The sequence below is a fragment of the Carassius auratus genome, chromosome 40 (assembly GCF_003368295.1).
Source record: "Carassius auratus strain Wakin chromosome 40, ASM336829v1, whole genome shotgun sequence".
Lineage (NCBI taxonomy): Eukaryota > Metazoa > Chordata > Actinopteri > Cypriniformes > Cyprinidae > Carassius > Carassius auratus.
The window spans coordinates 5,808,297-5,825,484 of NC_039282.1; the positions used below are offsets into that span (position 1 = coordinate 5,808,297).

A 17,188-nucleotide genomic window follows, 5' to 3' on the forward strand; every position below is an offset into this window, starting at 1 on the left:
TTTGAATATTTTACTTAAAAAGTTTATAATATAATATAGTTTAATAAATACCAGTGTGCTTGCTATTTTGTTATATAATGCAAGCACATGTGAAAGACATGCAAACACTTTTATATGGAATTTGACAGGCTCTACACTTATCCCCAAGACATCACAAACGTGACCTTTAAGGGAATACGCTGCAGTGCCATGGACTGAAGAAGGATAAGAGCAAACACAGGGCTGGAGAGTAACCTTGCTAAGAGCGGTCATGAAGGAAAAACAGCAGCCAGCCATCACTTCCTGTTCATCAATCTACAGTGAGCAAGAGTGGCAGGCAGAACATGGCAAATGGCACTCAAACACGCCTTGTGTAAATGCTAGCTGTGACCAAAACATGCTGGGAAACGCGGAACAAGACAAATGTGGCTAACAAGGTTCAGGTGGCTAGTATAAAACAGATGAAAGTGAACATTCAGATATAAGACAGAAGCCGCTACACTGTCTCTCTTGTCTTTTATTTGTCTGTTTCCTCAGGGATGGCTCCTCTGATGTGCTGAGAGGCAATGCCTACTGGAGCCAGACTGACTGCCTGTTCTGTCAAATCCTCGCCGCCTCCTCCCTCGCAGCCTGCATGCAGTGTAAGGTGGAAACGCGCTTGTCAGGTTTTTTCTCCATTCCCACTGCAGGCGTGTGCTCTTCAACTGTCAGACCCCCGACGCAGGCCCCGACTGACAGAGCCTTTTCTTACAAATAGCTAGTGATGATTCATGCTTCCATTTCCAAAAAAATAAAAAATGAGACAGTACAATTCACTGCAGATCAAATTCATGGCTAGGCTAAATCCATACTGGCTATTTTTTGGAGCCAAAAATGACATTGTCAATTTTTCTACTTAATCAAGGCAGCACAGCAGTTAACCAAAACCAAAGTGCAACACACATTTAGTTTTGACTTATTATCCAGTAAACATCTTTAAAACAAGCTCAGTTTACCTAATTATAGAATAGAATAGAATAGAATAGAATAGAATAGAATAGAATAGAATCCATATTTATATTTAATTAAGTTTCATCTTATTTTATTTGCTTGTTGTGTGCATTTTTTACAATTTTAAATATTTTACATTTAATTTCTTATGCTCACCTAGGCACACAGTTATATTGTGAATATATCTATTATTACAATTAAAAGTAGCTGTTTTCTATTTGAACACATTTTAAAATGCAATTTATTACAATTTATTCCTGTATTGCAAAGCTGAATTATCAGTAGTCATTATTCCAGTCTTCAGTGTCACGTGATCCTTCAGAAATCATTCTAATATGCTGATTACGTGCTCAAAATATGATAAGTGCTGAAAACTATGAAAGCCCATTTCTACCTAGGTAATAGGGAACTCCAGGTGTACCTAGGTTGTTTTATTTTCAGATAATAAAAAAAGAATAAAAGTCACTACACAACTTTTTTCTCACAAACTACTTTATACAGAACTTTCTATCTCTTAATTAATTCAAAGAATAAAAATAAAACAGGTAATTATAAATATAATAACTTTTTCTCACAATTTCCGAATCTGGAGTTTATATCCTGCAGTTCTGAGAAAAAAAAAAAAATGCATAGATTGTGAGATAAAGTTGAAGTATCTATTTTTTTTATCCCGGAAACATTGTGCTGCTTATTATTTTTGTGGAAAATGTAAAAAAATCCTGTTTTTCAGGATTCTCTGATGAATAGAAAGTTATTTCCATTTAAAATCTTTTGTAACATGCGTGTCACTTTTATAAAAATGTATCCATACTTACTAAATAAAAGGATTAATTAATTTAAAAAAAATAAAAAATCTTACTGACCCCTAAACTTATGAACAGTAGCATATTTTAGTAATACTAGTCTTAAGATGTATGTAGTTCGCTAGAGTAAATTTATCTTGTTTCAGTTATTTTTAATGGAAAAACAAGTCAAAAACACTGATTAAGGAATAAAATATTTAACCACAACAGTTACCGTGTATTTCTTGCTGTTGGTCAGCTGATCCCCGTCTCTCAGCCAGGTGACCACTGGCTTGGGGTTTCCGAAGGCAGTGCAGGTCAGAGTAATGCTGCCCCCCTCCCTCGCCTCCACGTACTGCGGTGGCGTGTCCATGAACGTAGGGGGCGCTGGGACAGAAACAAAGACAGGACAAATTGAGTCCAGATTTTTTCATATTTAATTCCTATGGTGAGCGTGTGAGACGGCAGCGGCTGCAGAAACAGAAGACAAGAACTACCAGTATCTCTGTATTGCCACATTCATCCAGAACATCCATGCAACATGTCAATGCAGTCTGCACACCTTTTTTAACATTTTTACACATGATGCAGTTGCAAGGTGATTGCTAAGTGATTGTTTAGTCACCCAACCTCAAGTCTTTATGATGCGAGTCAGGCCTCTTTTATAATGAAAGTCATAGTTTTGCTACCAAACATCACATCTGATCACACTCTTGTGTAGAAATTTGTGAATGATGATCATTCAATTTCAGCATAATTATGCATAATCATTCTTATGTGTACCCATCTATCAAGCCATAATACAAGTCTCTAGGAATATGCATTGCACACTTTCAGCAGTGAAATCTTAACTTCCTCTGCATGTGGGTCATCATTAGCCTATAGCAGTTTTGCTTTCAACAGCACAAACACCTGGTGGAAAACAAACAAAGCAAGCAATTAATGCCTCTGAACATCTGTCCATCTGTGCCTACCATGAGCTTTTGCATTCTCACTGCAATCTGTTGCAGGCTAAACACAAGGGAGAAGAATTTATAGCCCAAAACATCTTGCTGATATCAGCATCAAATCTCTAAAAATATATATTCCCTAAGGATGGGTCACAATACTCAGCTAATCCAATCACAGACTAGTCTGCTGTTTGGGTTGACTAATTCATTAGATTTTTTTTTTCATGCATCTCTTTTTAGTTCTGATATTTTTAGAGGCAGTGCTAATTAAATACATTTTCACAGTAAAAACCTTTTCTGGAAAGTCGTGTTTTATATGCATTGCCTTTAAAGCACCTATAGTCTCATATTTCATATCTTACATTATTTGAGCTATAACCAGTCCAAATTCTAAAAATTCTAAACTTTCTCTTCCATTCTAACATGTTCTATATCTTTTTGAATGTCTTATGTGAGCGAATCCTAAGAAAAATCTATAGTAGTTGTTAAGGCAACCCACCAAGTCTATTCTGTCACTGTGTTGTTTTCCATATCCCAGATATTGACTAAAAGTTGATTTTTTTTCTTAATTTTCACCCTTTCCATCTCTGTTTTTCTCTTATGAATACTTTTTGATTAACACTTGAAGGTACTTTAAGGGACAAACAAACTCCATCACACACCAGCCCTAGTTTCTGGACTCATCTCACCTTGTGTTTTTGGGAAATCTTAGGCTCACACTGCCAATGACAACCAGGAGACATATTTCAGAAGGCAACTGTCTGAAGGTCTTTCCACGTGAACAGATGGTCTGGACAGAGCTCAGTGAATAGATGCTCAGCACCTCAACTTTTCTCTGTGCTTCACAGCAGACTTTAACTTCTAGCAAGAAAAACAACCTTCACTCTCACATACTGATAGATGTCTAACTAATAATACCTAAATAAAATGATTCTGGAAGGTATGCAGAGCTATAGAGTGTTTTTTAACTCATTTGTTTTTGTAAAAATAACTCTTCAATGAACCCGTCACACTCTGAAACACAGATCTAGAAAACCACAGACACATGGACGCTGATGTAGATATACAGTTTCCCATTGCTGTTGACCTCCACCAAAGAACATTTCTCATTATTAACTGTGTTTAGATATTTTTTACTGGTAAATAACACTAAAATACTTTGTAAAACATACTAAAGTTCAAGGTACCAAATTATTGATTTTAAAACCTGACATTCTTTCTTCTGCAAAATTACAAATAAATGGAAAAATAAATGTCCATATAATGAAATTCAATGGGGGCTAATAACTTTGTACCCCACTGATATTCATTGCATGTGGTTTGGATTGGTGTTTAGTATCAGAAGCTAATGATCTGTGGGGATGGGCCGGATGTTCTCAGAGAGACGAGTGTGATGACCGAACTGATGAAGGAGGGCTGTGTGATGACCTGAACGTCTCCACAGTGCCATTACTGTTCTCCGAGTGGGTACATCTGCCCAGCTGACACCTGCTGGGTACACACGGGCAGGAAGAACAACCACTGACCACATAAGATCCATACACAAGAGGATGCTAATATCTCAGCTACAGGAAGCCAGGGCTGTCAGACTTTCTGCCCTTGTGAGGCCAGACAGCACCTGCCCCAACAAAGACGCTTTTGGACAAGTGGGGCAGTCTGAATACCAATGAACACCAGTGATTCTTACAAAACTTTTAAGATAAGCTTACACTGTTCATTTCTGGGATGCAACTAGAATCTGTACATTGAATGGTGCATAGTGATATACACTGAATAGTGATGGCCAGTGACTGATATAAAACAAAGCTAGGCTGTTCATAACAAAACTAAATCGATTGAGCCAAAACATCATGGGGCAAACCAAAATGATATTCCAAAAACAAGACTGTTTCAAACAAAAACAGAATGTGCAAAACAAAACTGTGCAAAACAAAACCATATTGTGCAAAACAAAATTTGACTGCACAAAACTACTTCATAAGCTGGAATGTGCAAAACAAAACAATATTGCAAAAACCGAAACTAGGCAGTGGAAAAACAAAAAGCTAAACAAAGCTAAAATGAACAAAAAAAACTCGATCATACTATAGTAAAGGGAACAATTCTCACTATTAATAGCATGCCTATTAATAACATTTTGGCTGTTTATTAGTACTTATAAAGGATACATTCTGCATGATCATATTCTACATCCCTAATCCTATCAATACCTAAACTTAACAATTACATTACTTACTATTAATAAGCAGCAAATTCAGAGTCTGTTGAGGCAAAATTTTAGTTAATAGTTTGTTAATATCGAGAATTGGACCTTAAAATAAAGTGTGACCCACAACAAGATAACACAATTGAAAGCCATTTCTTTGTGAAAAAAAAATGTTTTTATTATTTCAAATACGAGATACATGTATTGTTTTTTTGTGTATGAACAAATAGTACTTTATCATTTTCTATCAGTTTTATTGACTTGCGCACAAAGCTAATCTCAAGGTCAAAACACTAGCCCTACTGAAAGATAGACTGCCAAAAAATTAAGCATGTGAACTGGAAACATTAAATGTTTTAGATTCATTTTACATTAATTTACAAATAAATCAAGCATAAATTGTTTTGTAGAGCAAATTATTTTAATAAATTAACTTTTTTTACCATTACTCACTGACGAACCATTGTGGAACTCACTGTGGTACACTTACTACATTAATTTATAACTGTATTTAGATGAGAAAATTACAACAAAAAGAGAGAGAGAGAGAGAGAGAAAGAGAGAACTACTGCACCTGTCCAAAAATCATAGAGGCATTTCACCTTTATTATGTTGCCATGGTAAAATTGTTGTGCTTTTCATAGTGTATGTTCTTCATATTGAATATTATTGGTACGGGTGATGAGCGCTAACACTTTTATTTTATTTTGTTTTTTTATATATATATTTATACTTTCCTGTTACTGAATAAATATATTACTGTTTTAATTCTTTAAAATCAATATTTCTTCATAATTTGTGAATAAATCATTACATGGGATTATTTTGTCCCAAAGTACTAATTACACCCATCTTTGACTTTTGAGTTTATTCATAAAATAATTAATTTTACATTCTAAAATGCACATAAATTAATGAATATATTTTCAAATGAGAGATAAATCTTGCATTTTAACAAAAAAAAAAAAAAATTAAATATGAAAAACACCTAAACGTATATTTTTGTTAGACTTAGCATATAAACATTTAATATGAGTGAATTGGTAACTGAACAATATATACGTTTATAAGTTCTGACCAGCTATTTTGGCATACAAAGAGTAACATTGTTATTCAGTCGGTGAAAATGGGGGATGCACCATTTTGGTGGAAAAAGAATATCAAACAGTAAGAGCATGCAAAAGGTTGGAGATTATAAAACAGATTTTTTTAGTTATTTATTATTTCCAACAGCAAGACTTTCAAGTATCCAGATAATAAATGCACATAAAGCATTTGATTATAAACTGACCAAGTCAGCCAATTGACTATTCCTTAGAGGATCATCTTTAAAGCCATGACAGTGCATGCTTATTAAAAGTCATAAAACGGGTATATGATATAAAAACTCCACACCAAATCCTACTGGAAGGAGCAATATAAACCTTTTTCAAAGACTGCCATGGCTGCAGGTCACTCACACATCCGCAATCAAAGCAAATGTGGTGAATTTCAAGCAGCCAGTATGTCGTTTAGATTCAAAGCTGCATTGCTTGCAAATCCGACCATGAGCCCTTTAGCCAAAAGGCTATTATATGCACTTTATTGTAAAACGTCCTGACGACATATAAAAAAACCACACACCATCTACACACCGTAATCACTGATACTGACATTTCGGAAAGCACCTAAGGGCCAGGAGTGTGTGTGCGTGTGAGGGGACGTGATTGAGTGAACCTCTGAACTAACCGTGAATGCAAACGAGGGAGGGCATGAATGGCCACTGCAGCAGTAAAGAGGAAATGGGATGCTGTGAAATAAACCCTCGCAGATGTTCACACAAGCACAAACCGCCACAGCTGCACAGGTGACATTTCTCCGGCTGAAAGAAGACGAGGCAGACACTGAACTCATTCACCCCGGGCCAAAAACACACACATACACAAACACGCACCCCACATCCAATAATACACCCTTCAATTCGTGCCTCTCGCTCACTTGCTCTCCCGCCGCAGCTCTGAAATGGAGAAACGGCTACCGTGCACTTTCCAAATAAAGTCCCAGCGATTTCTGCAAGGGAACGGCTGTGGACCTTTAACATGGACGCAAGGTGCAGCAGACTGTCACCCTTGCTGGTGTCATTGTTTGAAGTTTGGAATATGCATGAGTCTCACCTCACAAGCATATGTTAAATATACAAAAAGCCTGTGCTTACGCCGAGCAGACAGCGGTGTTCTAATTATACCATTCCTGTGGATGACACCTCAACGTCTGACAGCAGCCAAATCAATATCAGCTGCTGCTTCATTTCACAATGAATAATCAACATAACTGAACGCAGAGATACAAATAAGCTAACTACGTACATCGCTGCAGCAATCATGTACTCATTGCCATATATCTGACTTGTACAGGATTGGAGGTGAAACACTGTAACAGATGAAAACAGCTACCTAACTTCTTTTCCATTTTTACTTCCAACAGTACCAAAGGAAACAACTGGTTGTGCTGGTAGACATATTTCTTGCTAAGCAGTGCAAAAGTGGGCTGGGGGTCTGTGGAAAGGTTTAACTGAATAACTCATTCCCTCCTGTGCAACTTCATCCAGGACAACCATGATCTTTGACTGCACACTTTTATCATTTCCTCTCTGCTGCTGTTCACTGAATGGACACATATCTCACTTGGGGATGTGATTATCACCAATGTACCAACACAGCATACTCTAACGATTTTCTCGCCAACATGAGAAGAGACACTGGTTCCTTAATGATGCCCTTAATTATCTTTAATTCCGCTGCCACTGCAGCTCATACGTTAAGTGATGCACAGTGAGAATCAGAATGCAGTGCAGCCAAATACAAATGACTCCAGTCTTGGAAATTAATCTGCTTCATCAACGCTTGATTTAAACTTACAGTTGCGTTACGTTACTATTAATATCCAGCCGAGGGGCCTTTTGGATATTGCCCCGCAGACAATGATTACTGAGCTGTGAATCATGATAGTTTACATATTGTCTTTAATGGATCGTATTAAATTCATCATCTAATAAAATGCAAACACTCACCGTGGAGGTGACGATAGATTTCCAGCGGCGGTGAATCATGCCCATAAATAATAGATCAGGCAAAATGTGATGTTCATATGGAATGAGAGGGAGGAACATGACATGACCAAAGCCTTGAGCTGCCCTAAATTTGTCTCTGTAGTTTGGCACCATGGAAGACATCTCCATTAGTGTAATGGAAATGATGAGGGCTCTGCTGCCTGGTGAAATATTACTCTGTTTATGAGACATAAGGGCATTCAGATCTCAGAGCAGGCCTTTGGGTTTGGGTTTACTTGCTAGTCTGTTTCAGAATGATTGGAGAAATTTTGATAAAAATGGACAAACATCTGTGTAGTGCAGAATTAATTGTGTCTTCATTTTCCTTTTGGTAAACATTTAGGAGTTAACTAACATATGGAAGTCTTTAAAGATTACCGACACGGAGTTAATGATTAACCAAAAATCTCATTATTACCCATTACTGTCCTCTGTACGACAAGAACACAATATTGGCTCAAACAAGGGAGACGGCAATGAGGATTTCTGATGGAGAAAATAACAGCCGACTCTGGACCACAAGGGTTTTCATTGCTCATTTCTGTGGATCTACCACACATATTAGTCACAGCAGCAGCCAGTCATGAGTGGTAAGAGCCAGTCACATCCTCCTCCACTTCTCACAGCTCTGATTTACTGCTGATATTAGAAAGGAATATGCAATCAAGCAGAGATCGGTGTGTGTGTGTGTCTTTCGCAGTACTAGTGTGGTGAGAGCGGCGAGGGTCTCACCGTTGACTGTGAGGTGAACCCAGCTGCCGTTGTGAAAGGTGTCGTATTGTTGTTCCAGCATGAGGACCCTGCACTCGTACCAGCCCTGGTCTTCCGAGCGCACATGGTCGATCTGCAGAGACGCTTTGCCATGCAGACTGGCTCTACCTGAAAGTGCACAGGAACAGAGGAGAGATGAGTGGGACTGCTACAATGGACTCACTGCAGTGAAAGTCAGGCTCGCGTTCACTAAGCATGCATTCACACAAATCTCATATCTCATTTAAAATGACATGCATTCATAAACATTAGAAAGATAGTATGAACAAATTTATGCGTGCATGTGTCTGTGAATCTGTCAGAAATACAGTATTTGTGCAAGAACCTTTTTTTTGCATACAGAACAGGGTTATTATTGTCAACGTAAACCAATTATTAAAACTTTTTTAATGATTGGAATAAAGCTGAAATGAAATAAACCATATTAGATCAAATTAGAAATGTAAAAATAGCAACTAAGTGAAATAAGAGGTCAAAATTTGAGTGCAGAGTCGACTTCTCTTAAACATGCCGAGACAGATCCATACCCTGTTCATTGCTGATCGCTGATGGAGAGGAAAAGTTAAATAATATAGCATTTTATTTTATGAAAATGAGAAAAAGACGTTTTCGCACTGAAAGAAGTGATCTAGCGTGCAAAGAACAAAGACATGCCAGGCTATATCTGCAGCTTAGCTGAATAAAAAGCAGAATGAACTGAAACGTTAAGACAATAAACACAATAAATAAATAACATTTGTTAATGACGCAGTGCTAATTGACATATTATATATAGGTAAGACCCAAAGACTTTAAATTAAACCACAAAACACCTCATTTATTAAACCATGAAGAGAATTTCAGTGTAAATTGTAATACCATTCTTGCATAAACTATCACATTCAGTTAGAAGTGACAGTTTAAGTAAAAATGGTTTTACAAACATTTAACACAGAAACTCATTCTTGTGTTGCATGAAAAAGGCTTACTGCAATTTGTCACACGTTGTACTAATGTCAAGAATGTTGCATTGTGATGACCTGCACTACATCTTTATGAAGGATGATTTTATTTAGAAAACAGTAAATCACAAAAAAAAAAAAAATGACTTTAACTGGGTTTTCACAGGCAGGGTCACAAATGTGTGCTTTACTTGAAATAGAAAAGAGCAAAGTATCACAGCTCATATCTGAGTGTTACACATTCTGTACTAAGAGGCTTAGCAACACCGACAACACAAATAGTCAAGAAAAGTGAGAGAAATTTGGGCAGTCAAGCATCTCTCTGACTGAACTAAGCCATTTCAGAGCTGGCCACTATCAACATACAATCTCGCATTTGCCTGTTTGAGGACTTTAGATGGGATTTCATATTTTTGAACATTCAGGGCACGGTTCATGTGAGCATCTCAGACTCACGTATTTATGTTCCGGCTGGCCTTCATATTTCATACTGCTGTGTAGTGAGCACTAGATATCATAGCTCTGGGATCAGAGATGCACCTGAGAGAGGAAACGGCAGGTTTTCCAAAGCAGAAGATCGATACAGCATGAGACAGAGGATGCTGCAGTCTTGCAGTAAAAAAAGTAAGGCCTTCAAAATCACAGCGATAAGTACTGATGGGATCAGGCATCGGCATCAAAGTTAAGGAGCATCTTCAGACTGAGTGTTACAGCAAATAAGAGGTGTTCTTGAGCCCACTGCTAACAGGACTGCATTATCTTTCCCACTGCAGGCTTGAATGTCGTTCAATGCCAGTGTATTTTAGCTTCATGTGTTTCTGATCAGATATCTAAGTAGTTAGACTAGTCAGATTTGACAGTTGTTCAGGCAACATTCAGAGACTTTAATCCTCCCAAATGGATCTTCATTAGCATATGGAGCTTTGGGAACCCCAAACAAAGAGTTTATGCCTATGGTAACACAATTTTAGCCATTTTAACCACCACTTTTCATTTGTATTTTAGTGTTTTAGTCCTTAGCACATGTATCCAAATATTCATTTTCCTGTTTATTAACACTAAATCAGAAAAGTGTTTCTTGCAATTCCTATAAATAGAAGCAAAGATATCTTCATCAAAGTAAATGAGATATAAAATTAACACACAAAAAAAACTATATCAAACACTGATGTTGAATACAAGACAAAAATGAGAAAATCACAAAATACATTCAGGTGATAAAATTAAAAAACGAATCAGTTAAACATATGTCTGAATAAAAACATTATCAATTAACATTAAATATGCCAATGTGTCCACTATTTGTTAATATTAATTAATATGTTAATATTAATTAATATTAATTTAAAAAATAAATGTTATTTTTTTTAAAAATTAGAATGATTTCTGATGGATCATGTGACACTCTGGACTGAAGTAATGACGCTGAAAATTCACAAGAATAGATTTTAGAACACAATTCTTTTAAAAATGAATAATTACAGTACTGTATTTACTGTATATATGAGCTTCAGCAGAGGTTTGTGAGGGCTCACCTCAGAAGATCATGTTCTAAACACTGCACACAGGGCCGTTCATTAAACAAACTCGTTAGGCGCTTAATTACCAAAATCCTCCTTCAGGCCTCTTGTCAGCAATGACTGCGGATAGATTTGTCCACCGCGTTTTAGGGGCACGTAAACAGGCCAGTCCTGAATGAATACAATCTGCCTCTAGCTAAGAATCACTTTAGGAGAGCCTGTGTGAATCACATCTAAACTGCCGCAATGATTGCCGCATAGACTGTCCGTCTGCAAGACAATGAGGACTCTAATACACTAAATTGGTCGAGGAATCAGACGCGGAGCTCTGGCTGGCAACAGGGAGAGAGTTTGGGAGTTCCTGCAGCAGAAAATTGCATTTGTGAGTTATAGTAATAGCCTTTTGGAGTTCAATGGTAATTGTGCGCAGGTCCAGCCAAACTGTGAGACTAAAGCCTTGTGGCTTAAAAGAACAATATGAAATGAGCTGCCATGGCGACGCTATAGTACCCACATGAGACAATGATTTACAGTCACACCGATGGAAGCCTGGAACTATACATTAGATCTCATATGTAATTTAAAATGCAATGAGGCCACAACCAAATACTGGAATGATAATTCACTTCCCCCTTCCTCTTTCTTATTAAAATCAATTATTTATGTTTATGGTTGAAGAGAACTGATGACAAATTGCAGTATAAAGATTTAATTTACAAGTTCTTTCCTGTCCTCCTCTTGAGCTTCGACCTCTCATTCAGAGAGGGAGCCGTTCAATTAAAACCCCACTTCTGAAAAGCCACCATAGTAGCTCTGTTCTCAATAGTGAGCTGCCTAGCTAGACAACATTTAAAAGCATCATAATTGTGCTCTTTACATGAAAGCTATTCATTAAGAAATAACACACAAGGACCAGTTATAATGTCTGATAACAGCCAAACAGTGAGCAAATTATAAATATATATTCATTTATTTTTATTTTTAAAAGTACTCAAAAATAACAATGTTTATCAAATTTCAAAATGAACAAAATAATTGAACAACTACATAAATTTTACTACATATATTTTAGAATATCATAAAATATTTATAATATATATTGTAAATATGGAAACTTTACTATTACTTAATTACTATTTTACCTAATATTTGTGTTAGCTATGAATTTTAAATATTGACATTTTTCAAAGTGTTCAAAAACTAAATATCTGAAAATATATACATTTTTCAATTAAAATTTTATGAATATTAAATATTATGAAATGTGTGTGTGTGTGTGTGTGTGTGTGTGTGTGTGTGTGTGTGTGTGTGTGTGTGTGTGTGCAAAGTTTACCTGTACTAACTACTCTACCCAACATTTATGTTTGCAATATATCATACAATTCTTAAATGTTAAATATGCCAAGCAAAAAAAATTTTCAATATAATTTATAATGTATATATATATATATATATATATATATATATATATATATATATATATATATATATATATATTATTTTTCATATCAAAAAGTATTATATTATTATAATATACGTGTATATTATTATTATTTTTTTTAATGAAAACTATAAAATCAATTTTTTCAAAATTGTTTATATGTTTATATTAGGGCTGTCAAAAATAGCACATTAACGACGTTAATTAGTTGTTTGTCGTTAATTACGTCAAATTTTTTTACGCATTTCACGCATGCACAGTGTGACAAATTATTTAGGTCAGGAAAGTCTCGACGATCTCTGAATTCTCAAGATAGTAAAAAACAGCGGCGAGCGCCACGACGAAAACATCGAAGAAGCTTAAGGTTTTACTCCATTTCCATAAACTGTGTTCCGAATCATTAAACTAATGATTCCAGTGAAGTTAGAATGCTCCCTTAGAATGTAGCAGTCTATGTAGGCCACGGACAGCACTGCAGCTAAATAAGTTTTGGAACAGAGCTCTCTCGATGTAGAAAGCAAAAGAAGTTTCCAATTTAATAAGGTGAGACATAGCAGTCAAATTATCAAATGATCTCAAACAATCATAGAGATGGATGTCACGCATAGGGTGACCAGACGTCCCGTTTTCCCAGGACAGTCCCATATTTCAGCTCTATTGTCCCGACTTATTTTGAAAAAAATCATGTTTTGTCCTTTATTTCAAAATTTCTTTACAACTGGGTGATCAGAGTAAGTAGTAGTAGTGTTCTGTCACACAAGAACGGACTAATCAAAGGTAACTAAGCCTGTTGTAGAACAAAATTACCATCCAATCACAATTCGTTATGAATTAACTTGTAGTAAGTAGTAAGTGAAGGCGGGACAGGTGGAATCATGCTGATTGACACAACAGAACAGAACAGCTCTCTCACCCCGTGCAACTGCAATCCCAGTTCTGCAATCAGTTCTCCTTGCGCCTAAAAATATTGATAATATATATACCCCACCCCCGTCGCGTTTTGAACCTTGAGAAATCTGGTCACCCTAGTCATGCAGCTGTGCATCCTGTGTCGTGGAGTGTGTGTGCTTTGAGAAGTGCTGATAATAGGTGATTTTTCACCCAGATGGCCACCAGATCTGCGGTAATTAAGGTTCTGTAATTCACCTCAAATGAAAATGAGTGCCATGCTAGCAGGCAGCCATTACTAAAGCTTTTCCCAATCCATGTCAAGGACTGCTCACACTCTCTTTTTCCCTGGGTCGGACAAAGGGCTCGCTTTCGCATTAAGTAGTAAACATAGAAAAACTGTGCTTTCGCTCAGCCTCACTCAAAATGAGCACATTATATCAAGTGCAACACTTCTGAATTCAAAAGGAAGAGTGATGGTGTGACTGGAACTTTTAATGGTTTGCTTACAGTTTAACAGCTTCCTGTAAATCTGTCATGAGCAGGTAAATTTAATCAAACCCAACCTAAAGCCCTGGGCTCAGTCCAAATTCACATACTATTCCTGCTACAAAGCCTGCTGTGAATATCTATCCGGGTTCAGGCTGGTTTTTGCTGGTTTATCATGGTTTTGATGCTATGATGTACATTCAAGTTTGAATTATTGGTTAATAAGGGATTCAAAAGTTTGAAAATCCTTAACTTAAAATCTTATTTCAAACTGTAAATAACCTGAAAGATACTATTTCTTCAATTTAAGTTGGAATGCTAGTAGTATAATTTTATTCGTTTTTTATTTCAGGGTTTTTATTTCAACTTTAGGATTTTCCTGAATTTTCATTTCATTTTTTATTTCACTTTTATTTCAAATTATTTTTAATAATTTAGTAAACAAGAACAACATTGTCTCAGACTGTAATCTACTATGGGAAGAGCAGTATGTACTTTCTACACTTAGTTGGCATACAATTAATTGTCTACTTTACACAATAATTAATAGTTATTGAAACTGTGGACATTACAAAGATGCTGGCGCTTACCGGCGTACTCAGGGTCCACATGAGGAGGATAGAAACGGAAGTTGATGAAGAAGGGAATAGGCACACCGAATTTAAACCACTCCACCACATAGGGAGTCTGCTGGCCGTTTAGGGGGTGGCTCACGTCACATCCCAAAACAACACTCTCTCCTGCACGGGCCGTCACAAACTGGGGCTCCTCTCTCACTCCGTGGGCACCTGGACACAAAAAACAGACATATTCAGCACAGTGTACAAGGAAAAAATAGGGAATGGGATCAGAAACTTTAGCAGGCCAGACTTGAATCTGCATCCTCAGAAGCACTACTGCTCTAACACATGTGCCGCACCATAGCACCAAAAATTGCAAATTTAAGTGCATTTTTGCCAAATAAGTGAGGTGTCAAACAGCTCATTGTCCTATAAAAAAAAACATTTGTTGTTAAGACTTGGATATTTTCCCAAATGCTGGACCTGTGAAAGTTCTCAGGTAATTATTACTTAAAAGGAACAGCCAAGCAGATAATGAGATATCAAGAGGCTTCTTCACGCACCTCACTGATCTCAGCTAATTCACACTTGGATGGCTTTGACAATAGAGGGGCCAGAGTTTTAGCAATCAATGCACAAGAACGTCACATGCCTGTGGATGACCTATCAGAACGCTAAAGGTCATTGTACCTGCCTCAGCAGAAAATATATTGGAGGAATGGATTTTCTTCAGCTAGCTCCACCACAGCCACTGAGCACTCTCTCCTCTATCAGAGTTAGCATGGCTTCAGCGCCTCAATGAAGGGGAAAATCACCTCCGGGATCAAAGGACCTGCTGACGGTGCATTCTCCACCACGGAGACACTGGATGGAAAACTAAGTCATTCAGTGGCAGTGAAATGTAACTCTCTGTCTTTCCCTGCTTACTATACACTAAAAAAAATACTACTTTCATATCATTAAACTATCACTTAAGACCAATTTAACACTGAGTTTTAACTTACATAAATGACAGTATACAATTTAACATAGTTAACTAGACAAAATAAATGCAAGAGTAAGTGAAGAACTGATCAGATTTAAAGATTGTTTTTTTAAATAAATGCATACTTTTATTCAGAAAGGATGCATTAATTTGATTTAATCTGACAGTTTAGGCATTTACAGAAAAATAAAACTGAATGGTGCTGAAAATTCAAATTCATAAATATATTTTAAAAATATATATATTAGGGCCGGGACTTTAACGCGTTAAAGATTAATAACTAATAACTAAGATTAATTAATTACAGAAAAAAAAATTCCCGCATTTTTAATAACTTATTTTTGCACCGCGGAACGTTTCTCACTGGATTTGTTTCGGCGGACCGATTATACTGAAGCACCAACTAGCGTTCGCTCCAAGGGGCAAGGAACTCGACCGGAAGTTGAAGTCGGGTGGGGGCTGCCATCTTTTAGCAGAACTTCACTTGCGTTAGCATTCCCATTGACTCCCATTCATTTTGGCGTCACTTTGACAGCGAATAACTTTACATCTGAGGCGTTTAAAGACTCCATTTGTCCATTATTTATTTCTAAAGATACACGACAATTTATAAAGGGCTCCATTACCTTCTATGTTACATTATGGCCCCGTATAAACAGTTTTTGTAAAAAATAGGCTAACGATTGCGTCATAACCACTCGGCTCTCTGTCGCATTACCGTACAGACAGGTGGAGAAGCTCGCAGGTAATTAACTTAATATGGCGTACTGGCGTTACATTTTAAAATACTATACAAAATAATTAATCAGAATACTTACTCCTGCTCACTCACAACAAAGAACTCCCCGCTCAAGCTCGCCGTCTCTGCAAGATTAACGATGGCAGTTTTCACGCACAGCTACTAGAAGATTTACATCTGTCAGACAGGTTGCTGACATCGTCAAGCTTCGTTTGAGTCTGCGCGTCAGAAACGGAAGTGCTAAAAAACGCTAAAACTGGGCTTCATTTGTCTCAATTGAGTTCCAATGGGGTCGCTGTGTCCATTTCTTTTACTGTCTATGGTTCGCTCCGCATATCACTGCAGCCTGCAGCACATCGAGCCTCAAGTATCACCTCAACGTAAAACATAAAGCAGCTAGCGTGGACTTTACACTTTATGTTGAACTATATATTATTTTGTTGGTGCAACAGTTTATGTTGAACTCTTTATTGTTTTGGCCAAGGTTATTGAGAGTTGGACTTAGTATGTTATGGCCTCTGAAGCAACAGAGAGATGTTTTCTAATAGTCATGGTTTCCAATGTTCTGAATGTAATTGACAGTATTGTGTTTTACTTAAAAAACTCTTTACAGAAGGTTCCAGCACCTATAAGCTTCTTGAATTTCTGAAATGTACTATTTCTAAATTGTTTCTAAATATGCTATTGCTACACTTCATGGCAAAAATTGCACTGATCTGCTAGACTTGGTTGAACAAAAATAAACAATATTTTGTTGCTTAAGCTTATGTATTCAGTCATTATTCAATGGTATACTATAAATCCATGTGAAAAAAAATTACTTCTCACTGTTTTCAGGTCAAATATTTATATGCGATTA

The 17,188-nt window shown here is 36.7% G+C and overlaps 1 protein-coding gene across 1 annotated transcript in view; it reads right to left on the reverse strand.

The window, feature by feature from the left end:
* The window catches only part of igsf9ba (immunoglobulin superfamily, member 9Ba), a 53,284-nt gene that overhangs the window by 22,230 nt on the left and 13,866 nt on the right, over nt 1-17,188 (reverse strand). Inside the window, exons 2-4 of the mRNA XM_026226205.1 lie at nt 14,636-14,833; nt 8,728-8,874; nt 1,987-2,138 (exon numbers count right to left, since the gene is read on the reverse strand). Of these exons, the coding sequence (XP_026081990.1) occupies nt 1,987-2,138; nt 8,728-8,874; nt 14,636-14,833 (497 nt within the window). The remainder of the gene's footprint in view (nt 1-1,986; nt 2,139-8,727; nt 8,875-14,635; nt 14,834-17,188) is intronic.